This window comes from Drosophila kikkawai, chromosome X (genome assembly GCF_030179895.1).
Source record: "Drosophila kikkawai strain 14028-0561.14 chromosome X, DkikHiC1v2, whole genome shotgun sequence".
In the NCBI taxonomy this organism is placed as follows: Eukaryota; Metazoa; Arthropoda; class Insecta; order Diptera; family Drosophilidae; genus Drosophila; species Drosophila kikkawai.
In genome coordinates, this window is record NC_091733.1 from 9098212 (window position 1) to 9123267 (window position 25056).

Below are 25056 nucleotides of genomic sequence, written 5' to 3' on the forward strand. Positions count from 1 at the left end.
AAATTAAAGGGAGAAACATTCATAAATCACTTGAAAATATAAACTAGCCAGTGCTTTGAGATCATGAAATTGGCAAAGTAACATCAGATAATAATTAAAACAAATAAGAATGAAATGCTCAACATTTTGGTGTCCGAAAGTAACTAAATCCGCGAAAAATACAGACCGAATCGGTAGGCGGACAGTTAAGAGCGGCATAAAATTTACCGAAACTGGTGGTCTCTGGTCCGGTCATGAATGAACGGATCGGATCGGATGCCCAGATGGATGTGGAATGGAATGGGACTGAGAATGGAGTGGATGCGGGTGTGGGTGTCCGTGTCCGGATCGGGCGTTGGCGTTGGCGTTTGTCGGCAAAAAGTGTGAAACTAATTTGTCAGCATGACAATAACAGCCAAAAGCTATAAACATCATAATAATATTCAATAAACATCAGCCAAATGCGCCAATTAACCGCCACCGATTTGGCCATGAAAATGGAACGAAACGGAATGGAATTGGACTTGAAATGTCATGGAATTGGAACATCAACTGCTGCCAAATGACAAATGGAAATAGTGTATTATTTCACATTAATTGAATTATAAACGCTGGCTGCTGGCTAATAAAATCGATGATGTAAATTGCACCCGCTTGCATTTAACACCTTCAGCGCTGGAATTTCATCTATTTCGATTAGATCGGTGATCGGGCAACAGAGATCGGTGATTGGATATCGGACAACGAACAGCAGACAACGGACAATTGATATCGAGAAGGGTATGTCTACTTATAGGGACACTTTGATAAATCTTTAAGAGTCCGATAATAGAGTCCGTTATTTGCGTTTATAAAATATCGTTAAGTGTGATTTATCGAATTTTTACATATCGAACTTCTTGAAAAAAATATTTTTTTTTATTTTTAATTTTTATAAATTTATTTTTCATATTATTGATTACTAATTTCTTCCTAAGCCTATCGATTTATTATCGACAAAGCGATTATTTTAAATTAATTTTTTAATGTGATTTATCGAATTTTTAAGTTTCACACTTTTTGGAAAAATATATTTTCTTTAATTAAAAATTTTTGTTTAACTTTTATAAGTTTATGATAATTTCTTTCTAATCCTAACGACTTATTATCGATTAGCATTTACTTTTATTAATAATATTAACTAAGCATTTCATGGGATTCAAAGTGTGCCTTAGACTTCGGTTCTGGATCACTGTCCCAATTGGATATACTTGATATATTTATGATCCCAACCCCCGGAAAGCCACCCTCAACTTCCGCCACCCCCTCCCTCCCCAAGGGAAACATGTTTCCGAGCCAATTGCATGCAAATCGTATGCGATTGCAGCCGCGTTTGAGCCAAAGCCAACCAACCACGGGGAGAGGGACACAGAGACATGGAGACACGGTGGCACAGAGCCCGCGATCTGGGGATCGGGTGCGGGCTCTGATCTGGTCGGACTGGGTCGCCATATGTACCGACATGCATACATGTCCCTGCCTCCGCCGCGGGGCTGTGTTATTGTAACGCAACAATCAAAATCAATTGCTATGTAAATAAAATTGCAAATTAAATTACAAATTGATTACCTCACTGAGTCATTAATTAAAAAAATAAATGAAAAAATGCTCAAAGCTGAATGGGCCAAAAGATAACGAATCCGAGAACATAGTACTCTAAGCTAAATGGGTTCAATGGATTTTTAATTTTTTTTCCACGACTTGAATGGTTTCAAATTGCAAGCGCAAAAGAATTATTTAAATGGGCTTTAATAGAGCCATAAATGTAATATTTTGAGGAACTAAGTAAGGCATTGATATATAAACAATTTAATTCCGCGATAAATCAGCTTTTAATATATATTTTGTTTTGTTAAATATTTATTTCACCTCTGAAACACGCATAATTTCTCCACGATTGCCCTGACCCTATATCTGTGCGGTTTTCTTTGGAATTTCTCTTGGCGGAAATGCTTGAGGACATCGAAGTGACAGATTTAACAAATGGAAAAGGGGCAACGGATCGAATCAAGTCGGTTCAAATTGTATTGGAGCCAGCAGAAACCGGAGCGTGATCGACGTCATTGTCGTTGGCACGACATTTGGTTAAATTATGGCCAGAGCGCAGCGTTGACCAAACGAGGACAGTGGGGGCTCCACCTAGCCCCGCTCCAAGCCATGTCCGAGGCTGTGACTGTGTCGTGGGTCCAGATTGAAGCGGCTTCGATTGTTTTGGCCGGGCCCAGGCGCGCTCTGTCAATCACCAGATGTGGGGGCGAGTGTGTGCGGCATTACTCCATCTACATATGAGACTGTAATATACATGTATTCAGATATATGTGTAGAGAGGGAGATATATATGTTAGGGGCGTGGCCGACCCCAAAAAGCCAAGCCGCAGCCAGCTACTTGCTGTTGTTGTCTTTCATTAGTCGTGATTAGTTTTGAAAAGGAGCACAAAGTGTACAAAAATTGGCAATTTGAGTCTGTTGTTTGCTTTGCCACCAAATACCGATTGCCAGCGGAGAATTTGGAAAGTATTCGACTAGCAGAGTACTCTGTAATTTGATAAAAGTAAAAAGTAAAGGTAATTCTCTTAGATTTATCCAGAGAAAAGCTACAATTTGTGTCCTAAAATAATACTTTAAAAATAATAACTATTTATTTATATTTAAAATTTTATTAAATCCAAGATTTAAATAAGATTTTTTTATAATTGTATAGTCTTTCCACTTTAGTATGTTTTATATTTTCTTTATATTTTTAAATATTTTTTTTTAAATAAAAAAAACGAAGTATCTTTGGAGTCACAACATTTTTTCCTTCACCATTCTTGCATTTTTTGTTTTCTTAATTCGAATTCGCGCCACGCGCCACATACAAAAAAAAATACAAAAAAAAATACAAAAAATAACAAACACGCCACTTGGACTTGACAAATTGCGAGCAACGTTTACAATTGAAACAATTTAATCAAACAACCGGCCAAAGAGCGGCGGGGGAAAGGCGAGCTGGGGGAAAAACGGTGGCAAATCAACAGAAAATCGACGCTGAGTTGCACTTTTTGTTGCCCCAGCGAACCAGGGAAAATAAATATTACAAAACCATGTACACAAATTGCTGACAAAATATACTATGCCTGAGCTCCAGGTGAAAATTGCAAAGGGAAAGGCTTAAAAAAGAGGCCAGAAAGTATTTAGGATCGAAGGTTAGACCAGAAGGAATAATTATTGAATTATTTTCCCTTTCTTGATTATTAAATACAATATATAACAATCCAATTTAGTTAATATTCTTAAGTTAAGTAGATAATTAAGCCATCAGCTTGAAGCCCGGCAACTTGGTAACTTGGCAACTGGTTCATTCAATAGAATTAATAGCTGAAAATGCTTATGCGACTATTTTGACCCCCTTAACCCGCTGGTTGCCCCTGTTTAGTACCCTCTAGTCGTGATTTGTAAAGTATATTGTCTGCAGAGAATAAGTGTATGTATTATATATATTTTTCTTGAAGTATAAAAAACTATAGACTAAAGATTTGTACATACCTCATTTAATGGTAATATCATATTAAGGGTATTATTAGGGGTATACAATAGGGTATTATAATTTTAGTCAGTGAAGGAGTCATTTCCGACCCCATAAATCATATATATTCTTGATTTCTTTCTCTTTTCTTCTTTTTAAAACAAATTAAAAAATGTAATTAAGAAAAAAATTTATTTAAATGAAACATTTATTTTTAAAAATTATTAAAAATTGACTAACAATTTTAATTTATTTTTAAGTTTTAAATTAAGTATGCAGATATATTAACTTCCTAAAAACTAACCCAACTATCAGTTTTCCGATTTAAAATGTAGTCCTTTTTGTCACAATTATAATATTTTTAAATGGTTTCCTCTTATAAAAAAAATTAGGGTAATTATTAAAAGTTTTTCAATATAAAAAATCATAATATACATAATTAAAATGATTAAAAATTAACAAACAATTCTATTTTTTTATTTCCAGGTTATCAGGTATCCCATAGTCGGATATTTCCCTCGATAAGTTAAGACACAAACCCTTTGGGTATTTCAACGCGGAATCTTGACGCCTGATTGTCAGCGTGTAAATGGAAATTCGCAATGGAAATTAAAATGGAAATGAAAATCAAAATCGAAATAGAAATGGGAGAGATGGTCCCTTGAACAGATCGGACTCGGCTGCTGTATATTTAAAATGCCGATGGGCAAACACATGTCAACTGCTCCTGCGAAGGTGAGTGATTAATGTGCATTTAATTGCGGGTTGGAAGAGGTCGCTCTGCGAGATAAATTCGAATTCGATAAGCTGAACTGTGGGCCGCTAAATGTTCCCATTTATTAATGATTAAATACATATATAAGCCGGCAAATGGCAAGATAGCTAAATAAATAAATAATAAATAAAGTAAACAACATCGCGCACCGATCAGCGATCCGCGATTCGCGATCCGAGCCCCCATTTGCATATCAACTTTTCGCATTAAATTCAATTGAAAGCTTTTCTCACTTTAGCATCATTTTGAAATTCAATGAGCCGCCCTCGCCCTGCGTTCGCTAATGTATTTATTGCCATTTCGATGCGAGCACAAAATTTATGATGGCATTAAGCTAATGTTAAATGCAAAATAATATATTGTAAGGCCGCTGTAAGCAATAATTTAGCAATTTATAGTGTTAGTTGTAATTTACACGAACCGCAACATAACCAAACCCAACCCACCCCCTTTGCCCGCCCGATTCCCACTCCGATTCCCATTCCGGGTCTGAATATCGGCGGGGAATTAGCATGGTTAATTGTGTGTTCGACGCTGTCACTTTAGTTGAAACGCATTTATATTTCACTTCCCACTTTTTATTATCGCAACAAGTGTTTTGTTAATGATATATATGCCGAGGCAGAAGGCATTTCGGATCGTGATGGATCGCTTTTACGTTGTAAGTACAAGCCCCCTGACAGGAGTCGAGGGTTATGGCATATTATTTTCATTATTATCCCGATTTTTTTGTGACCTTCCGTGGTGTCTATATGGGTTTTCAGAGAATATTGCCCTTTAATTAGACTATAATATACAAATTTAACGAATAAAATGTATTACAAATATTATGTAAAATTGAATAAATTATATAATTATATATCATAAGAAGGAATCATTTTATAATCGTTTTATTTTATTATTAAGTTTAATTTTAATATATTTGTAATTAATTATTACAAAAATTAAATTAATTAAAATATATTTATAATTAATTATCATAAAAATTAATCACTTTATGTTAATTAAATTGAATTTGAATGTATTTATAAATATTTATTATAAATATTAACAATTTTATAATCGTTTTATATTAATTAAATTTAATTTTTATATATTTAAGAATGATTCTTAATTTTGTTTCCCACTTTACACCGGTTAGACATTAACCAGTGGCGCCCTCTATGCTTTTATATGTGAAAGCTACCAAAATGGGATACTTGATAAGCACGCTAGATGGCGCTTGGCAAAAACAAAAACCTTTTGGCGCCTCTGTGCTTGCGGGGGCCTGATTTTGAATTTTTTTAACGGAATTCAATGGAAATGAATAAGATTTTAATCTATAACATAATAATATCAATAAAAATAATAATAAAAATATTATATTATAATCAGAAAGAAAGCTATCCTGACTCTTACAATTTGATCATAAATCAGAGTTTAAATTGATCATATTAAGCCAATAATGCATTAATTTCAATTCGGAAAACTGTTCTGTGTTAGATTTAATATGGTTAATAAATCTGCATACATTATTAAAATTTACAACAAAATTTTAATTTTACACAATTTTTTTTTAATTTTAATGATATGAGGGATAATGAGGGATAACCTTATGAAATTTTGAAAAAATGCCTAAAATATGGTTTTCCCTTCGGACAAGGCTTAAACGATTCGGATGTTAATCCTGATCAAGAATATACATAAATGATTTATGGAGTCGGAAATGACTTCTTCACTGCATTGCAAGCTTCTGACTAAACATAAAAATATATAATACTCTCCAAATAACATCATAATTTTCTTAATATTTTTGGAAGCAATATTTGGTTTATGCATTCTTCTTAATTTGTGCTTTTTGTGTTTTTTTTTTATAATTAAATTGAAATTCACTAAAAGAATTCCACGAAATCGCAAAAACGAAGCAATTAATTCCGTTGGCCACATGTTGCCACGCCACAACACACACCACACACCATACACACCACGCACACCACATGGCGAGCCCAAGAAGACACGCAGCTCCACTGATAGCGACGCTTGTGCGATGAGCAAGCCATCTATCAGATACAGATACGCACAGCCCACTCTCTCTCGCCCTCTCTCACACAGATACAGATGCACAGACGCACACAGACGGCTGGTGCAAACACAAACAAACCGAACTGTGACACGGTTTTTGCTATATTTTTTACTTAATTTGTAATTTAAAAACAAATATTTAAAAATATTTAAACAGAGAGAGAGAGAGAGAGAGATTTATATTTTTTTTTAGCAATATTCTAGCTGAATGTTAGCAGCCGAAACAACCTAGACAGGTTCATCTTGGCTCTCAATTTTAAAATAAATTATCTTATAGGAAGGCCAATAGGAAAAATAATTAATAAGAAGTAAATTATATATTTTAAAGTTGAAAAGCTTTAACAAATATTCTTATTTGAGTTCTTCAGCAATTTTTTTCGCTATATTTTATAGAATAGAATAGAATATTTTATTTCATCGAATTAAACTAAAGGTCTCTGTGATTTTCGGTGACTTTCCGTGATCACTGGGACCTGTGCGCATCTCTGACGTCGCGCAAACACAGCTGGCGGAGAGAGCCGACGACCAGCGACAAAAGTATCTGAGAGATACTCGCACTTTCGCAGCGCGCAAAGGTAGCCGGTTGCGCTGCTCTCTCTCTCTCTCAGTGCTCTGGGATCGCCGCAGAGTTTAGTTCTTGGACGTAATTCAAAGTTTTTTGACGTTTCTCCTCGGCAAGGCAAATAAAAAAGAGCTCTGCTTCTCTCCTTAAAGAAAATAAAACCGAATTGTGTAAATTAAATTGCTGCAAAAGAAATAAAAATATATATATATAGAGAAAGAGCGAAGATGGTGATATTTTGTTTGTTAACAACAAGTGGCTTTTTATTATAATAATTATTATTATTATTGTTGTGCGTGCTTGACCAGAGAGTTTTTATTATCTGTTTTCTTACGTATTTGATTTTTGTGTGTGTGTTTTTGTTGTTGCCGTAAATCGACCTTTGCGAACCTAACGTCGTAACCAGCAAAAAAAAAAAACCAACAACAACAACTGGGCAGCTAATAATAATTAAGCAGCGTGTTTTGAGACAAGCCAGCGCGCGTGTGTGTGTGTGACTCTGAGGGTGTGGTGGTATGTGAGTGTCGACTAATTGTCAACAGTCCACAAATTGCAGGCGAGCTAGCCAAGAGATACGCGCTCCTATCCCTCAGATACTACTCAGTCCTTCGGTATTCCAAAGCCCACCAAATCCATATCAAAATCGATATCCATGCTTCCCGATCATCCGATCGGCCACCAGTAAGGCCAACTTCATGTGGCGATGGCGAAAAAGTGCGAAAACTGCTAACTGTGCAATCGAGGGGGCAACGCGATCAGGTAGAGGAACACAAACACACAGGTGAGTGAGTGCTTTAAAACCCGAGAGATACTCGTGTAAGCTAGCTATTTCCAGGGGGAAGGTACTGATATAGTAAGGGTTTTATATATAAAATATAGTTTGATATATAGAATAATATCTATTTTAGATATTTCATAAAAAAAATGGAGGTTTAGTATATATTATACATCATAGAATATAGTATAGTATAGTATAGTATCATCTGTATTTAAGGTATTTCATAAAAGAGTTTAGGGTTTGAGACGCAAGGCCATCAAATGTCGCTGATTTTTAAACAAGAAAAACTTAAAAAATAGCCCCAAAAATCAAATTATGTTAAATAAAAATTCAAAACATTTTCTAAAAAGGTTTTTACGCTTTCAAAAGACTCCGAAAAACCCAAGAACATTATAAAGAAAAACTTGAAAACTAAACAAAAAATCAATTTAAACTAAGCAATCTATAGTTAACAATTCAGGCAATTAAAAAAAAAAGATTGTAGAAGTTTAAGTTTACCAAGAACTTTCCAAAACCCTAGGAAAATCTTTGAGATACTTTTGAAATTCACAGAAATTAAATTATAGCCTGACGAAAATTCTCAGTTATTTCTTTATGGGTCTCAAATTATTCAGAATTTTTTCAATAACTCTATGATTCATAACCATCCCCCAATATATAGTAAATATATATATTCTTATCAACGCACCCTAAAAAAATATTAAAAAATATATGCACACGCCTTGCACACAGTCTGTTATCAAATTCAGTCAACATTTAAAGCTTATATTGGAGATGCATATATATTTTCTTTAAACTGGGCTTATGGCGAATTTAAATTTTTAAATTAGAAAAAAAAACACTACATATAGATTAAAAGCCTCAGCCTCAGTTTCAGTGTCTGCCTCACTCGTCGTCTTGCTTAAATGCCTCAACTTGCTGTCAAGGTCCGAGAATCCAAATTCAAATCCGAAACCAAATCCAAATCCGACTCGCCTCGCCCCGAAACACTTGTGGGGCATTAAAAAAAAAATAATAATAAAAAAAAGATCATTAAACGCAGGCCCTGAGTTCAGCGGCGTCTGCCTGGACTCTCGTCGTACCCTTCCACTGGCCATGTGGCTGATAAGCCTCAGAAAATGAAAACCAAATTCAATAAATCATCGAGTAGAGTATTTGGGGCTTATCTCTAGCTCTCTCTCTCTCTTCCTCGAGAATATAGAACCAAAAAAGGGAGAGCATAAGTTGCATAATAAACCACAAAAAACCCCCCAAAGGTCGCGCACCTGTCGACAGGCATGCAAAATGTGCGTCAGCTTGTGCGTCAACTACACGGAAAATAAATATTTACTAGCACTTAGATTGACTTCTCTTTGAGGTTCTTTGAATACTATAATTTATAAAATTTTAATACCAAACGTGGGTTTAAATTTAGCTTATTTTAAATATTTTTAAACCATTAAAGATACTTTACCAACAAGCAAAAAGAAGGATTTGAAACTTACATAAACTAAGAGAGTTTTTTCTTGAATTTCCCCAAAACTGAGAGTGAGAGTTAACCGTCAGATATTTTCCAAAGAAAACCCCAAGTACTTTATCTGTTTTTCCTTAAAAAGAAAATCAAATAGAAAAGCTAATGGAATGGCAGCAAAACACCTTTTGTTCCGCCTTCAAAATGTGTTTGTGCGTGTTCCAGTTTACGTTCACCGCCAGCCTTTGATTTGTAAACCAAATAGTTTTGCCAAGCTGTTTGTTTATTTAATTATTATTTGGCTTTGGACGAGGCACACACCATCTAGATTCGAGATTCGTGCTATCCAAGAGATACGCGCTCGAGATCCAGATCCCCTCCTCAAGGTGTCCGTCCGCCTGGCGTGCTCTCAATTGTGCCGGACACAACAGAGGTCTCTCTGCAGTCCAATTTACCGGATCGCCTCAATTTAAAAATAGAATTTTGTACGCTGTCTGCGTTTGAGACTGGGACTGGGCTTCGGCGTTTATTCTCGATCTGGGCTTAAGTGTCGCGAAGATCGCGCCCTGCACCGGACACCCAGTGCGTCGTAATGGAGGCTCCAACTCCAATTCCATCTCAAATATTTGCCATCGGATTTCAGTACATTACACACGCAGCCATTTCGAGTGGCGCAGTGTAAGGAAGATGGAATCGGATTTCGTAGCAAACCATTCAGTTTCTAGGAAACCATTATAGAGGGGAGCTCTTAAGTAAATGATAAGGGCGCATGGCATATTATTATTTTTATACATTAGGCATATTTTGTTTATATTTAATTAAAAATAAATAATTAATAATTATTATCTAAATGTTCCAGCATAGTTTTACACATACAAAAAAAAATTCGATTTAATTTTTCTATTTTTCCTAAATTTAAGTCGATTTCCTATGTTTAGTTTCAGTTTCAATTGGGGGTTAATTTTACTTGTTTTGCTGGTAAAATTTCTTGCGGAAAAATATTTCACATCTCTGCACTTATAATTCCCAACTGGTTCTAACATCCCCGGAATGAAGTGACGGTTGCCGGCCTTAGGTTTTTGCAATGGCAAGTACATGTGGCTGTGTACATGATTGTGCTATTTCATAAGTGCTATTGAATATGTGCTTCACATAGTTACTCAACCTAAAACTAGCCTTTGGCTCTTCTTTACTTACTTACTTAAGTATAAATGTTGTTTTAAATATATACTCATTATATCAGTTTAAGTTTTTAAATTTTATTTACTCAAAATTCCCACATTTTTCCCTGAACCCATACCCCTAATTGTATTATTTAAAGTCTATTATTATGATTAATAAAGCAATGTTTACGTCTGGTAGGGTCCATAAAATAGGGGAAATATTTTTCCTGTGCCTTCCCTAGTTCAGATCCGATGAGTAATATTTAACGGCACGTGCCACCAATTTCACCAACGCTCCCCCCATATGTTTTCCTCCACAGAAATACATATACATACAGAGAGAGAAAGAGATTTGCTTTTCCATGAACGGCGCCTGAAGGAAATACCTATTTGGTTTTGGGATTTTGGGGAATTATCTCCGAACAATCAGCCATGCTGATGACGCACACGATGACGAAGCGCAAGACGCTGATCTTTGCCTGCTTCGGGATCGCCCTGGGCCTGTGCATCGGCACCGTGCTGAAGAACTACCGGGCGTTGGAGTACGTGAAACGATGCAGTTTGCGTCCCACAAACCTCAAGTCACCGGCGGAGATTATTGGGCTGCGGGAGGAGGACACCATCCAGAACTCGCAGCGGAATCTGGTCTTTGTGGGCGTAATGACGGCCAAGAGCTTCCTGGAGGGCAGGGCGCGAGCCGTGTACGATACGTGGGGCAAGGAGGTGCCCGGCCGGATGGCTTTCTTCAGCTCCGAGGGCAGCTACTCGGACGACCTGCCAGTGGTGGGGCTGCGCAACGTGGACGATCGATATCCGCCGCAGAAGAAGTCCTTCATGATGCTGCACTACATGTACGAGCACTTTATTGACCGCTTCGAGTGGTTCATCCGGGCCGACGACGATGTCTACATGGAGCCCGATAAGCTGGAGCGCTTTCTGCGTTCCATCGACAGCTCCAAGCCGCAGTTCATAGGCCAGGCGGGCAAGGGTAATACCGAGGAGTTTGGCCTGCTCTCCCTGGAGTTTGACGAGAACTTTTGCATGGGCGGTCCGGGGGTGATCCTCAGCAGCGAGACGCTGCGCCGCGTGGCCCCACACATTCCAACTTGTTTGAAGAACCTCTATAGCACCCACGAGGATGTGGAGGTGGGCAGGTGTGTGCAAAAGTTTGCCGGAATACCATGTACCTGGAACTATGAGGTGGGTTTAAGACTTTGTATTTTATATTTATATCCTTTTAAACTTGTCATTTCCATAAGCATCCCTATCTTGAACATGAATAATGTCCATAAATGATTGTCTTGATGATTTTGTTTTATATTTTATTTTTTAATTATATATTTTATATCCCACAGATGCAGTATATATTGCGTCACAACTCCAGTGGCCGGAATGCGTACACTGGAAAGCTGAAAAGAAAGGAGATCCACAATGCCATTACCCTGCATCCCATTAAGCAGGCTCCACTTATGTATAGACTTCATTCCTACGTGCAGGTACGTTAGGAAGCATATATAATAAAGATATTATAAAGATATTATCTAAATATTATATAGATAATATAAAGAGTAGATTCTTTAACTGCTGCAATCAGAAAAAAATAAATTCAACTATTCTATATTTTGGGAATTAACTAGCATTTGTTAGCATATATCTAAGAATATTTTGGTTATATCTAAGAACATTTGTCTTGACAGGGTCTTAAAGCCGAGGAGATGCGTCAGGAGTCACTGCTTCTGCATAGAGACATCAAGCGTATGGCCAAGTACCTAGAGGTGCCGGACGAGAGCACCTACATGCTGCCCAGTGCCTCGCCCGAAAGCGACACGGGCAAGCGGCATTTCCAGGATCACAATATATTGGGTAAGACCACTACTATAAACCATACTATAAACCATACTATAAACCCTACTAACACCCCTCCCATATCCCCTATATCCCCCATAATATATATCCTTGAAAAATGGTATTTATTTGAAAGAACTACACACACGAACAACACACAATTTACCAAAATGATCGAAGGACCTAAGGCTCCTTCTGCTTCTGCTGATCCTGGTTGCAGAGTGTCACGCCCGTGCCCAGGCAGGCAGCATAGCCCATTAGGTGGGGCAGGAGATTCTGCTCCATGACGCCGCCAAAGAGATGAGCCTGCGGGCCCATGGCAAACACGGCCACATCCTCGCCAGCATGGACCCCCTTTCGCCCCTTGATATAGCTGGGTGTAAAGGAGGCTGCAAGAGAAGAGGGTCAACCAAAAAGTCACATCAAGATCCCACAAAACGATGGCTCTCACTGGGACTCAGCTTATTCCTGGGACTCGTCCTTCGACCAGCATTGTCGGCGCTTTGCCATTTGCCCACTGCATAGTTGAGGGTGCTGTAGGGCACACCATCCACGTCCCGCTGCTGCTCGTCCATGCCCAGAATGGGTGTGCCACGCACAGCGCCGCCCGCCATGGTCAGCGTGTGCGAATGATCGGAGGTGACCACCAGCAGAGTCTCACCGGAATCGGTCATCCGGACAGCCGTCTCCACGGCCTCATCGAACTCTAGGCTCTCGTCCAGGGCATAGCCAACCCGCGTCTCGTGGTGTCCATGATCGATCCGCCCGCCCTCAATAAACACAACATAGCCCTGGCCATCGGCCCGACTCTGCTGCTCCAGTTTCTCCAAGGCGGCCGCTGTCATGTCACTGAGACGCGGCTGCTCCTTCGTGGCGGCCAGATGGTACGGCATGTGGCTATCACTGAAGATGCCCAGCAGGCTGCCATCTCCCGAGCAATTCTTCAGTTCAGCTAATGAGCGGCAGAAGCATCCTTGGGGATTCGATTGACGCCACTGGTTCAACAGATCCTTGCCATCCCGCCGCTCTTCGGCAAATTTGCCCAGGCCACCGCCCAGGAGCACCTTAAAGTTACGTCCCGGCTCCTCCTCCACCAGCTGTCGAGCTATCTCCAGCTCCTCACCACGCCGCCGGACATGGGCATAAGCACCGGCGGGACTGGCATCTGTTAGCCGTGTGGTGGTCACCACTCCGGTGGCCTTGCCCGCCAGCTGGGCCCACTGCATCAACGAGTCCACCGGCTCACCGCTGGCACTCTGGCCCAAGCAGCCAACCCGAGTCTTTACACCGCCCAAATAAGCGGTAGATGTGCAGGCCGAGTCGGGTATCTGGGCATCGACGCAGTACGTCTTGCTGAGGCCGGCATAGGGGAAGCGTTCCACAGCAAGTAGAGCCTCCTCGCCGCTGCCGCCACCGCGCTGTCCCTTGAGGATGCGGGCAGCCGTGAGTGTGGTAATGGATAGGCCATCGGCCAGGAGCACCACCACATTCTTGGCGCGGCGTCGATCCACAACAGAGTCCTTGGTTCTGGCCAAACGCTTCTGCAGCTGCTCCTGTGCCTGACCCATCCAAAAGGACACCAGGTGCTCCGTATGCGGTTCCTCGGTTACCTCGGGCTCACCAGTGACCAAGACGAAGATGACGACGGGCAAGAGAGCGATCAGCTTGGGCAACATCTTGCTTGGCCCCGGGAAAAAAATAAATAAATAAAGCAAAAGTGAATAAATGCGAATGCCAACTGACAGTCAAAGACGAGGCCTTTTAAAGGCCAACTTAGACGGCGGGGGGGATGACTCCCTCCTGGGTTTTGGGGAGAAGATAACCTGGTTTTTAGCCCAACCAAGCTTAAGCTTTAATACATTCCATTTTCTTTTTTGCAGGCATCAGCCCGGAACTAAATAAATTCGTGCCCGGCAGCACCGATGACCTGCTGGACTGGTCCTTCATTGCCCGCAGCCTGTACTCGGCCAGCTCGGCGAATCCCAAGCAGAAGATCGACTCGGCCATGAGGGAGGGTCTCGAGGATGTCATTACCGAGGTGATGGAGAATATCAACAACTATTCGCGTCAGCGTGGGCGTGTCATTGAGTTCCGGGAGCTGCTCTATGGCTACCATCGGCTGGATGCCTTGCATGGTCAGGATCTGATTTTGGATCTGCTGCTCATCTACAAGAAGTATCGCGGCAAGAAGATGACGGTGCCGGTACGGCGACATCTCTATGTGCAGCGCGCCTTCACTGGGATCTTTGTCAAGGAGTTTGATGAGGACTTTTACAATGTCACCCTGCAGCAGAGTAAGAGGATCAGGAGGGAACTTCTCCTGGAAAATATAAATATCAAGCCAATTGTATTTATTCCTTCCCTGACTTAGGTCTCCTGGGCAGCTTGTTCCAGAATGGCATGGCCCGACTGAGCAATCACTTTACCATGCCCAGCGGCCTGCTGCCGCCGACGCAGGACAAGATTGTGTTTGTCCTGCCCATTGCCGGACGCCTGGGCACTTTTGAGCGTTTCCTGGGCACCTACGAGCGTGTCTGCATCCGGGAACAGCAGCACTGTGACCTCCTGGTGGTGATCTTCGGCTCGCCGGACGAGCTGGGCGATCATTTGCAGCTGCTGCACGATCTGCACGCTCGCCATGTTTACCAGCAGGTGAATTGGATCCAGCGCAGCAGCACCTTCTCACGTGGCGTGGCCTTGGATGTGGCAGCACGCTCCTCTTATATACGGCAGGAGGACATCATTCTGTTCATCGACGTGGATATGGTGTTTGAAGTGGAAACCTTGCAGCGAGTCCGGATGCATACGCAGCGCGGCAAGCAGGTCTACCTGCCCATTGTGTTCAGCCAGTACGATCCGCAGAGGCGTGGCAGTGGATCTGGGGGAGCAGGATCAACGGATGAGGAGTCGGAGTCGCCGCGAATCGACGATGAGAGCGGCTATTTCCGGCAATATGGTTTTGGCATCTGTGCCATCTACAAGTCGGACATCCTCGATGAGGACATCAATGGCTTCGATAAGGACATCACCGGCTGGGGCCTGGAGGATGTCAAGTTTCTGGAGAAGATTGTGCGCGTGGGCACACGGCAGCGTGGCTTTCTCACCAACACCGCGGAGCTGCCCTTTGACTACAACGAGGCCGCCGAGCAGTGGCGCCGGCTGAGCGTGTTCCGTGCCCCGGATCCCACGCTGGTCCATATCTACCATGACATTAGCTGCGACATCCAGTTGGATGCGCCGCAGTACAACATGTGCCTGGGCACCAAGGCCAACTCCCTGGGCAGCACGCGACTGATGGAGCAGCTCTTCCACAGCAGTCCGCAGAATGTCCAGTTTGCTGCCGACTTTAACCGCCAGAAGCAACAGCAGCAGCAGCAGCAACAGCAGGCCAGGTGATCCGGTCCCATCTCGATCCCGATCCCGATCCCTATCCAGTGATCCCGCCAGCGTTCCTGCCACATAGTATTCCCAGCCAGCATTTAAGCACACTTTTCGAGCCACATTCGAGTCTTTGTCGACTCCTCTATCTGATTATATTCTATGGATATCTTATATAGTCACAAAGGCACTCTAGGAGCATCCAGTATCCTGGATAAATAGTCGGAATTCAATCCAAAACCATGTCAGAATCTGGATTATCTTGGGCTTCTTCAGCCCGATTTTAATCCCTTGATATATTTGTTTAATTTAATCACGAATAGTCTTTAATTGCTAAATCGTAAATATTATTAAATTTCGGTTTTGTTTTACTTAAACTTTCTAAGGAAAGATTTTTTTTTTTGTATACTGTTTTAGGTTAGAAATCGTTATTTAATCATAGCATATTTCTTATAAATAATAAATTCTATAATCATACTCACATTTCCAAAAAAAAAAACTGCAAAAAATTGGATCTGAAATTCGGAAATATTAGAATCCGATTTTGATTGTGATTACAAGTCATTTACGAGTCTTTTTTTTATCATTTAAACCCCTTTTAATTTTATTTCAACGAATCACTTTTTTATCGTATTCATGAGTCATTAGCGAGTCTTTTTTGTATCATCCAGAACTGCTCTTACTTTTATTTTAAAAAATTATTCTTTTTTTATCATAATCACGAGTCATTTGCGAGTCTTTTTCCATCAGCAAAGGGGACTTGAAAAAAAACTCATCTAGGTATTTTTTGTATTAACAATCTTCCAAATGCTGGCAGGGCTGGTTTTTATTTAATATATATATATTTTTTTTAATTACTTTGTATGTGTGTAAGGAGAATTAGTATTAGTAGGCGAAGGAAATCCAAAACCTTGATTCCCTTATGTAGTCGATGTGGGTTCCTCGGCAATGGCCACCGATGAAGGAGGAGGAATTTTGCTAGGCGGCTCCCTGAGCATTTTGAGCAGGTTGACCTTGTGGCGCTCCATGCCATCATACAGACCGTAAACCTGGGAAAAACCAAAATATGCGGCCACAGCAGCCACACCAAAGATAGGAACCATAATGATGAAACCGCCCAGGCAGGCGAAGAACACCATCGACACAATGGTTAGGAGGGTGCCTGCAATGAGATGCGTTACATTTATAAATGGAAACAGGAAATTCTTTGACCAGAAACCAACCTTCTAGTACCAAAAGGCCAGTGAATGTCATCAGCATGGTGGCTATACCGAAGCCAAAGATAATAAGGAAGGGCAGCACAAAGACCAAGCCAGCGGCCAACAGGCAGATGGCAATGTGAGGATTCCTGGCACACCAGGCGGCCGTGGACTCCACGATCTCTCTGCCGCCCAGCTCGGACATGACAAACTCAGCCCAACGTCGCACTTGTAGCCCTGAAAATTAGTTTTTAAAAATATATACTTTACCACAAATGGTTTATACTTAAGTGGGGGTAAGGCAATTCGGTGAAAAACTGGTCACTTTTCAAATAAAATTTGTGGCGAAACGTCTAAAGTTAGCTTAATGAATTAAATGCCATATAATAACACAACATTTAAAGAACTTTTTTTAATTTCCGTATTAATTGTAAAATATTTAGAGGTCTAGGAATAATAGGGAATCTCCCAAGACCTCTATAAAGAAAAGGTGGCTTATGGTGTACATCCTAACTGTCCATAAACTCATCCAATATCAAGAAACTATAATACATTTGTTAAAGGATAAGTGTCCCAAGGTACTCACGTGGCTTTCCTTTTTTTAAAATTTTTTCTTAATTTTTTCATTAAAATTAAAATTCAAAAACCAGATTTTTGACTAAAAAACAAGTTAATTTGTTAAATAAGAATTATAATAAATTTTAAATAAATAAAAGCTCGACGTGATTACCTGTAGAATTAGTTAAAGAAGTTATATTCCGAATTCCAAACCGATCGTTGTAAAACTTGGACACAATATCCTTAAGATATTAAGCCTTTAAAATAAAATAAACCAAATTTTCGAAAATAGAATTAAGTACCTTACCCCTATCCTAAAGGTCCTTTCTTGTAGGGTTTACTTTTATTTTTAAAAAATATATATTTTTTAAGTTGTTTAAAACATTCTTTGAATATTTATACGACTTTTGCTAAACTCTAAAAATGAAAAAAGTAATATCAAAGTCCAAAGATCTGAATACAAGTTAAATTTGTAATAAAACTCGGATTTCAGTGGCGGAACCTTTGAATTACAAAAATAGAACACAAAAAAACCTGCTCATCAGCTGTTAAAATTTAATTAAAATAATTATTTATACTAATTAAGAGACTCTAGAAAACCCGTTTCATGGCATACATACACGTCTTGTAGAGCATCTGAAGCAAGGACTCCAGGAACTGGTCATGACCGTTGCTCGTCTCCTGCTGCTGTGTGTTTTTCTTTGGCTCCGCTGAGTCCTCTTGCTGAACCTTTCTTGGCCCAGATGTGAGCTCCTGCTGCTGCTGCTGTGCCTTCCTGGGCTCCGCTGTGTCCCCTTTTGATCCTCCGGCCGATCGCTGGGCAGAAGAAGCATTGGCTTCCCTGGCGGCCGCTTTACGCGCCTTGCTCGAATGGCCCTGCAAATGGAGGAGGTGGAGATCATCATCGCGAAACCGAAATCGATAGTGATTTGCTCTCCATCTGAGGCCATCAAACGTGATGACCTTTGGCACCATTCAGCATTCCTTTTTCCCCTCTGGAGAGCAGCCGGCGAACTGCACCAACACACACCCACACACACACCTACCATGTTGTTGGCCAAGTCAGATCTCAGAGAAGGACTGCTGGGCTCATTCCAGTTGGAATCCGTGTGGCTATCTCAGCTGCGTGTCCGGTTGTAATCCAAAAGCAACAGCACCAAAAATCAAAATCAAAATAATGATGAGAGCGGAACGTAAACATTCAGGGAGGCCTGCCAACTAGTTGCTTGGGAATGCCAACTTAATCGTATTTCAAATTAACCCTCGAAATGCTAAACACAAGAAGTTTTCTAATGTTAAAATCCTATTTTAAAATATAAAATAATATTTTTTCTGGGTGTAGCAGTCATTTCCGATCCCATAAATCATATATGTATATTATTGATCAGCATCACCAGCCGAATCGTTTTAGCCATGTCCGGAGGGAAATCAATTTTTTATACATTTTTTTACAATTTTATAATTAAAATTTATTTATCATTAAAATTTTCAAAAATTGAAAAAAAATTGAATTTTTTAAATTTAAAATGAAGTAAGCAGATTCATTAATTTTATAAAAACTAACATAGAACAGTTTTACGATTTGAAATTGAGGCCTTTTTGGCCGAGTTATGATATTTTGAAATAGGTTCCTTTTATAAAAAAATTAAGTTAATTATGAGAAGTTTTCAATATAAAAATCCTATTTTAAAATATAAAATAATATTTTTTCTGGGTGAAGGATAACTCCTTTGCGACCCCATAAATATATTCTTGATCAGCATCAGCGCCGATTCGTTTTAGCCATGTCCCGGGGAAAGCTATATTTTAGCTATTTTTCGTTTAAATTAAAAAAATTATATTTAAAAATTTTTTAATCTTATAAAAACTAACACAGAGCCGTTTTCTGGAAGAAATTAATACTTTTTTGGCCGAGAATTAACTTCTTAGCCAGTTTTTCATTGATTGAAACACTAATTTATATTATTCACTTTTTATATACTTTAATAATTTGATTAATCTATGAAAAAAAAAATGCAATCTTTAAAGTGCATTCCTTAAAAGTCAGTTTTCGTTTTGGTTTTGGTTTTGTTGGGCAACTTAATTAGTTCTTAAGGCTTCAAGCTAACATATAATAAGCACAGAAAGCAGTCTGTTTGAAAATCGAAGTCACAGTGATTGAAAAAGGGGTTAGTGGAGCAGGAACCGGAGTCCGTTGAACGGTGGCCGCTCCGTAATCCTCTCCGCCATCAAACGCTCGCCGTGCACAGTCATTCCGCAGCGCAGCTTGGGCGCATGAAGGAAATTCAAATCCGAGGCACGATCACGACACGGAAGCGGCAGCCATCCGTACACCTGTGACTCCAGGATGGGAACACCTTTGGCCAGCTGATGTTGGCGCATCAGCTGCTTTTCTGGCCAGGTGTGGGGCAGGTAACGCAACGGATTCGGCGGCTGGCGTTGCTCAAACTGGGCGTAAAACTTTCGGGTGAGGGGATAAACTGGAAAGTTAAATATTAATTAAAATGAATTAATTAGTTAAGGAAGCAAACCCAAATGTGACTAGATCGTTGGTTCTGGTAACGCTTATTTTTTAAGAATTTAAAAGTACATTTTACCTTGGCTCACTGGCACAAAGGTATCATAGAGCCTGATGTGCCGATTGGATTTCTCGATGAGCTCCTTTTCAAAGTCGTAGGGCAAAGGTTTGGGATCCCCCTCATGATGATCCTGGCCCTCGCCATCCTCCTCGCCCTCGCCCTCGTCATTGGGACCCTCGGGACCTGGCTTCATGGTGTGGCTCCTATTTTCACTTTCTGTGTGCTGCGCTGCTGCTCCTTCTATGCCTGAAGGAGCACCTCTCTATACAAAAGTATTTCGTCCGCAGTCGGTGGCGTGCTCGGTTCGTTTGACTTGGCTGCAGCTAGAAAGGACAATACCAGGGGCCAGGTCTGTCTGCTGCCTCTACTGCCGCCTGTCTTTTCACTTTTGCCTTCATTTGGCAGCAGCAACTTGTACTCATTAAAGTTTTGCTATTGTTGCCGGATGGCAGGCAATGTTGCCAGCACGGCATACGTACGCATCCCCATGACGCACCCACCGCCCAAGGAGTCACAGGGCAGACTCAACGGGTGGTGTGACCCACAATCGCAGTTTTGCAAAAAACGTCAGAGAAAAGGACGAAAGGCTGGGGTGTCGGAGGAGATGGAGTAAAAGCAAATGCAAAAGCAGGAGCAGGAGCAGTGTTTAACCCTAAAAAATGGCAAGTTCCTTGGCCCCCCACCCCCAACCATATATATTGGCTCCATTTCATGTCGTTGCCGTAATTCGGTACAAGCCCAAAAAACCGAATCCTTGAAGTAAAACAGCAATTTCCGAAAATAAACCCATTTTGGGGGCGATTGGCGTTGCGTGTCCAAACAATCGCAGCCACAAAACCAGGAGAAAGCGGAGAGCGGGGCAACTACCACATCCTGCCTGGGTCGTAATCCTCGTTTTTATGCCCCCGCAGTTGTGCAACCTGCTCAATGTCGCCAATTTCCGGCCTAATCGAATCTAATTGAATGCATAAATACACAAATAAATCAATTTAATTACAATCCAGGCTTGGCTGGGCACGCACACCCGCACTCGGCAGGACATGTAGAATGTATAGGACCTTAAACAAGTAATATATGTATGTAAGCCCTAGCAATGTCTTGAGTAAGGATATACAAGAGTGCGTAATAAATTAATTGCGGCGGGGGGTATTTACACAGAGGCCTGAAAACCTGTTGCTTCTTTAAACTAATATATTTATTCTTAAATAATTGTTAAGGCTTAAAAGTTTCAAAAGAGAAATGTACAACATTTTGAGACTTAAATTTTAAGAAATCATGGGGATATATACCCTTCAGAATCAATCGAAAAGACACTAAATTTATCTATTTTGTTAAACATTTTAATTTAAAAACAAGCTAAAAAAAAATGCATGAAAGGCCAGTGTTGTCTACCACCTTTTCCCAATTAGCTGAGGTATTTATCCATACCCCAAAGAGCAATTAAATCTCTGCGAGATGTCTGAGGATTCTCTGCTTCTCCCAAAAGCCAAGCCAAGCCAAGCCAAGCCAAGCCCCTTAACTTAACTAAATACATATATCTACATATATCAGTCGTGTTTAGGAGGTGTCATTCTACAGGACTACAGGGCATCTGGATAAAAGTCCCGATAGGCAAAGGCCTCGATATACTCCGGCCGATGGCAGCCAAACAGATGATGAGGCAACTCCTTATCGGCATATTTCTCCAAAGCCTTGCGCGTCTTCTCTAGAAGGACGGCCTCATCGAACTTGACCCGCTGCACGGTGGTCTTACGCAGTATGGTCTGAACGAACTGCGACCAAACGGAGCCGGTTTCCTCGGGCTCCATTTCCAAATCAGCAGCAGCAGCAGTAGTAGTTTCCGTGAGCTGCTTCTTCTCCTTCTGGTGGTTATGGGGCTTGGACTCATCAGGCTGAGCCGTCGTCATGACCTCAAGCGCCTTGGCTTTGCTATCGGCATAGACAGTGGCCACCTCCGCTTGGCCAGATGCCTGATGATGGGCATCCTCCTTAACGGCAGCTTCCTTGCTCTTGGCGGCCAGTGGAGTCTCCTGCATCAGGGTCTGCAAACGGTCCACCGTCTCGGCCATGCGTTTTCGGAAATCAATAATGCGTCGGGCGTAGCGAAAGAGTTCACGCTCCTCGGCCGGCTTCATGGGCCTCAGGCGGTCCTCCTGACGCAATTCATCGGGCTCCAGCAGCGGTCGATAGCGTCCCGCTGCATCTGTGGTGCCAGAGAGGTAGATGCGTTGGGCAAACTCCTGCATGGCAGTGGTATTGACTATGGCCATGGCATAACCATTACGTGCTTGCAGGATTACTTGCCGGATATCGGTCAAAGGCATTGATGGGGAGGCAGATGAGGAGGAGGAGCCATTGGTCTGCACTTCCTCAAAAGATGACGATCTGTCCAGGCTCTCTAGCACATTCGCCAAGTGGCCATGCATGCGTTCGCCGTCCGCCTGGAAACTGAGCAAGCCCAGGCCCTGGATTAGCCGAATATTGGCCGCATACTGCTGCTCCAGTTCGTACAGCTGCCAGAGGGATCGCATGCGCGACTCGTACTCCTTCTGGGCACCTGGACCCAGGACACTGCTGATGTTGGTGTCATAAAGCTGTAGTCCCCGGATAAAGGCCACGTCCATGGTAAAGTTACCCATGAAGGAGAGCACATAGTTGAGGGCTTCGGCGGCGCTGGCAAAGTTCTCCCTTCGCTGGGCAAAGAAGTCGTCCAGGTCACTTACAGTCAGCTGATTGCGCGGCACCTCGCTTCGCTGCAGACTCTGGTTCAGCTCCCGCTCCTCGCGTATCCGCTCAAAGTTGCTGACCAGCAGATCGCCGGCGGGCTGTTGGAACTCATCGAACACCTCAATATCTACGGCCATGGTTGTGGTTGCCGACTCGCCATTATCCTTGCCAGCAGCCTTCTCCGTCTTCTCCCCGTCCCTCTCTCTCTCCTGCTCGTAGTAATGCTCGTAATTCCCTGGATGACACTGTGGCGTCCACTGTTCCTGCACAGCCACCTGACGTTCTCTGCTTCTCTCGAAAATGGAACGCACACTGAATCGCTGCAGATCCAGGCCGGCATATATGTCCTCCTTGTGGGCATGGCAGCAGTGCAAGGCAGACATGTCCATGGGATGGGCCTCCGTGTTAAAAATATAGGCGCCAGCCTGTACCACACACACATCGTCTTCGGTGGATACCAACTCACCGCCAGAGCCGTCGTCGTGCAGGAAGTTGTCCTCATCGAAGAGAAGATACAGGTACTTGCTGGTCTCCGCCAAGAAGAACGACTCCATGCGGTTCTCCTTCTCGTGGGTGACCACATTGCGAATCTAAAAGAGAAAGACAAAGAAAGCATTTTCTTAAATATCCTAAAATCCCCCAACTATTTATCACAAAACCTTTGACTTCGACTCCCCTTACCGTGGCATATCCGCACTTGGTCTTGGCACTAAACTCAATCGTCTCCAGCATGTGCTCGCCCAGCTCCAGGAGATATTCGTTGCGCGTCGCCCGATACAGATACATGGCCGACTCGATGAGCTCCGGCCGCAGGGGATACACCTCGCGATTGGGCGATGCCTCCCCTGCGGCTATGTTGTAAAACTCCGGCAGGAAGCCGTACTTCTTCCACACACCAATGTACCGTGAAATGGTGCGCAACGCCGGCTCCGTGTCACCAACTATGCTGAGTATGCCGGGCCAAAAGGCCTCCAGAGACTGAAAAACGGGCAGGGTGACGTGGCCCTTGTTCATGCCGACCCACACGTACCAGTCCTCCTTCCGCATATACTTGTCAATGGCTGAGCGGGCCTCGTGGAAGAGTTCCAGCAACTCGGGACGGTTGAGCAGCATGGAGGCCTTCACCAGGTACTCGAAAAGGGAATCCACACCGGCGCCGATGCCCGAATCAAGAGCTGTCCAGCGTCCGCTCTGGACATCGATGTGATTGCCAAAAAGACCAATGGAGGAGCGGTGAGCCCAAAGAGCATGGACCGCCCGCATGGCCACCTCCTCGTAAATGCTATTGCCGGTCAGCCGGCTCAGAGTTCCGAATTCAATGAGGAAAGTCCCCACTCCAGCCGTGCACGTGACCGAAGTCTCCCCCTTGGGCACGCCATAGCGCAGGTTCACCGTTCCGTACGGCATTCCCGTGTTCGTGTCAAAGGCGGGCAATAACCGCCGGGCCACGTCCTCCGCCATACGGAGCAGTGGTCCTTGGCAGGGCCAGCCCTGCTCTAGATCAAGACCGGCCCGTTTAGAAAGGAGATGGGCGGAAAGTAGGCCACCAACGATGCGGATGTTTGTCTCGAACACGGACACATTGATGTCCCGATCGAAGTTCATCTTCTGCTCCAGCAGCTGGGTGACTCGCTGGAACTCCGTGAAGTTACCCATGACGGCCAGCGTGTCCAGGGCGTCAATCAGCGTCAGGGAGTAGCTGCCCCAGGTGTCGTGGCCATCGCAGGTGAGCGGACGCAGCTCGTCGTAGTTGGAGGCGTGGCGCAAGTAGCCCTCGTAGGCGTGCTGGAACATGCGGCGCACATCCTCTCTGGAGAAATTACAAAAGAGAGGTTAGCACTGGCAGTTGGGTTAACTCCTCCAGGAGGAGTACCCACCTCAGCTCCAGTTTCCGGGCCCTGGTGAAGTGCTTCTGACCGCTGACATCGCTTGCCAGCAGCAGCAGGAGGAGGAGGACCGTGCAGAGCAGCAACTTGTAGACGTAGATCCAATGCTGCATCGTTGCTTCGGTCGGAGGAGGAGTCAATCAGTGGCGCTAATTCAATTATGGGCATGGTCAGTGCGCCATAGCCAGCGTGGATGTGGGAGAAGTCGTCAAAGCGGCTACGTTGTCGCAAAAACCAAAACACGGCAAATCGCGGGGCAGTGGCATTAATTCGCGAATACCCTGCACGGGGTAAGTTACGAGAAGTAACAAAAATTGGGATAACAAAAGGTTTTTAGCTTGTGTGTGATTAGCTTAATTATATTATTTAAATTATCTTAAAAGTTAACAAATTAATTTTTATAAAATTAATTTAAATATAATGAAAGAGATGTTTGCATCGTAACAAAACCACTACGATAACCGCCTATGCCCAACTGTAGAGTGCTAACAGCTGTTTGTGGCCAAAGAACTATCGGACTATCGGCAGGGTGGTCGATTCGCGTGTAGATACAGGTTGGCAGTTGTCAACCA

General features: G+C 42.5%; 5 protein-coding genes across 8 annotated transcripts; 1 reads left to right on the forward strand and 4 right to left on the reverse strand.

Annotated features, from left to right (window-relative positions):
• The first annotated feature begins 4179 nt into the window (after positions 1–4179).
• Positions 4180–17129, forward strand: Chsy (Chondroitin sulfate synthase). 4 transcript variants are annotated; one of them, XM_070287922.1, is made up of 7 exons: positions 4187–4258; positions 7464–7702; positions 10633–11512; positions 11668–11808; positions 12010–12175; positions 14038–14451; positions 14529–17129. In XM_070287922.1, the coding sequence occupies exons 3-7, from the start codon at positions 10745–10747 to the stop codon at positions 15551–15553; spliced, it is 2514 nt and encodes an 837-aa protein (XP_070144023.1). In that variant the 5' UTR covers positions 4187–4258; positions 7464–7702; positions 10633–10744; the 3' UTR covers positions 15554–17129. The 4 variants fall into 4 exon arrangements, with proteins under 4 accessions (XP_070144025.1, XP_070144023.1, XP_017029036.1 ...); XM_070287923.1 differs by lacking the exon at positions 4187–4258 and adding an exon at positions 7006–7091; XM_070287924.1 differs by lacking the exon at positions 7464–7702 and having other exon boundaries at positions 4180–4258.
• Alp11 (Alkaline phosphatase 11) lies at positions 12270–13898 on the reverse strand. Its single transcript, XM_017173548.3, has 2 exons — positions 12609–13898; positions 12270–12546 (listed from the first exon to the last, which is right to left on the reverse strand). Exons 1-2 carry the CDS (start codon positions 13831–13833, stop codon positions 12341–12343), a joined length of 1431 nt encoding a protein of 476 aa, XP_017029037.1. The 5' UTR covers positions 13834–13898; the 3' UTR covers positions 12270–12340.
• On the reverse strand, positions 16456–18496 carry Ldaf1 (Lipid droplet assembly factor 1). The gene is made up of 4 exons (XM_017173549.3): positions 18339–18496; positions 17913–18168; positions 16759–16971; positions 16456–16697 (listed from the first exon to the last, which is right to left on the reverse strand). Exons 1-4 carry the CDS (start codon positions 18339–18341, stop codon positions 16456–16458), a joined length of 714 nt encoding a protein of 237 aa, XP_017029038.1. The 5' UTR covers positions 18342–18496.
• Positions 18497–19303: 807 nt separating this feature from the next.
• On the reverse strand, positions 19304–20807 carry LOC108079176 (uncharacterized). Its single transcript, XM_017173427.3, has 2 exons — positions 19890–20807; positions 19304–19772 (listed from the first exon to the last, which is right to left on the reverse strand). The coding sequence occupies exons 1-2, from the start codon at positions 20062–20064 to the stop codon at positions 19462–19464; spliced, it is 486 nt and encodes a 161-aa protein (XP_017028916.1). The 5' UTR covers positions 20065–20807; the 3' UTR covers positions 19304–19461.
• A 36-nt stretch (positions 20808–20843) lies between these two features.
• Positions 20844–24921, reverse strand: Edem1 (ER degradation-enhancing alpha-mannosidase-like protein 2). The gene is made up of 3 exons (XM_017173560.3): positions 24476–24921; positions 23280–24408; positions 20844–23188 (listed from the first exon to the last, which is right to left on the reverse strand). The coding sequence occupies exons 1-3, from the start codon at positions 24595–24597 to the stop codon at positions 21452–21454; spliced, it is 2988 nt and encodes a 995-aa protein (XP_017029049.1). The 5' UTR covers positions 24598–24921; the 3' UTR covers positions 20844–21451.
• Between the last annotated feature and the right edge of the window lie 135 nt (positions 24922–25056).

Bases quoted from the DNA above. Each gene is read 5' to 3' on its own strand.
- Chsy (XM_070287924.1), top strand. From the start codon at position 10,745: ATGCTGATGACGCACACGATGACGAAGCGCAAGACGCTGATCTTTGCC. The intron at 11,513-11,667 runs GTGGGTTTAAGA...TATATCCCACAG, and splicing joins CATGTACCTGGAACTATGAG to ATGCAGTATATATTGCGTCA. The intron at 11,809-12,009 runs GTACGTTAGGAA...TTGTCTTGACAG, and splicing joins GACTTCATTCCTACGTGCAG to GGTCTTAAAGCCGAGGAGAT.
- Alp11 (XM_017173548.3), bottom strand. From the start codon at position 13,833: ATGTTGCCCAAGCTGATCGCTCTCTTGCCCGTCGTCATCTTCGTCTTG. The intron at 12,547-12,608 runs GTGAGAGCCATC...CTTCTCTTGCAG, and splicing joins CAGGAATAAGCTGAGTCCCA to CCTCCTTTACACCCAGCTAT.
- Ldaf1 (XM_017173549.3), bottom strand. The intron at 16,972-17,912 runs GTATGTATGCCA...ACTAATTTTCAG, and splicing joins TCAGATGCTCTACAAGACGT to GGCTACAAGTGCGACGTTGG. The intron at 16,698-16,758 runs GTTGGTTTCTGG...ATCTCATTGCAG, and splicing joins TGGCCTTTTGGTACTAGAAG to GCACCCTCCTAACCATTGTG.
- LOC108079176 (XM_017173427.3), bottom strand. From the start codon at position 20,064: ATGAAGCCAGGTCCCGAGGGTCCCAATGACGAGGGCGAGGGCGAGGAG. The intron at 19,773-19,889 runs GTAAAATGTACT...TTAACTTTCCAG, and splicing joins CTTTGTGCCAGTGAGCCAAG to TTTATCCCCTCACCCGAAAG.
- Edem1 (XM_017173560.3), bottom strand. From the start codon at position 24,597: ATGCAGCATTGGATCTACGTCTACAAGTTGCTGCTCTGCACGGTCCTC. The intron at 24,409-24,475 runs GTGGGTACTCCT...TAATTTCTCCAG, and splicing joins GCCCGGAAACTGGAGCTGAG to AGAGGATGTGCGCCGCATGT. The intron at 23,189-23,279 runs GTAAGGGGAGTC...TTTCTCTTTTAG, and splicing joins CCAAGTGCGGATATGCCACG to ATTCGCAATGTGGTCACCCA.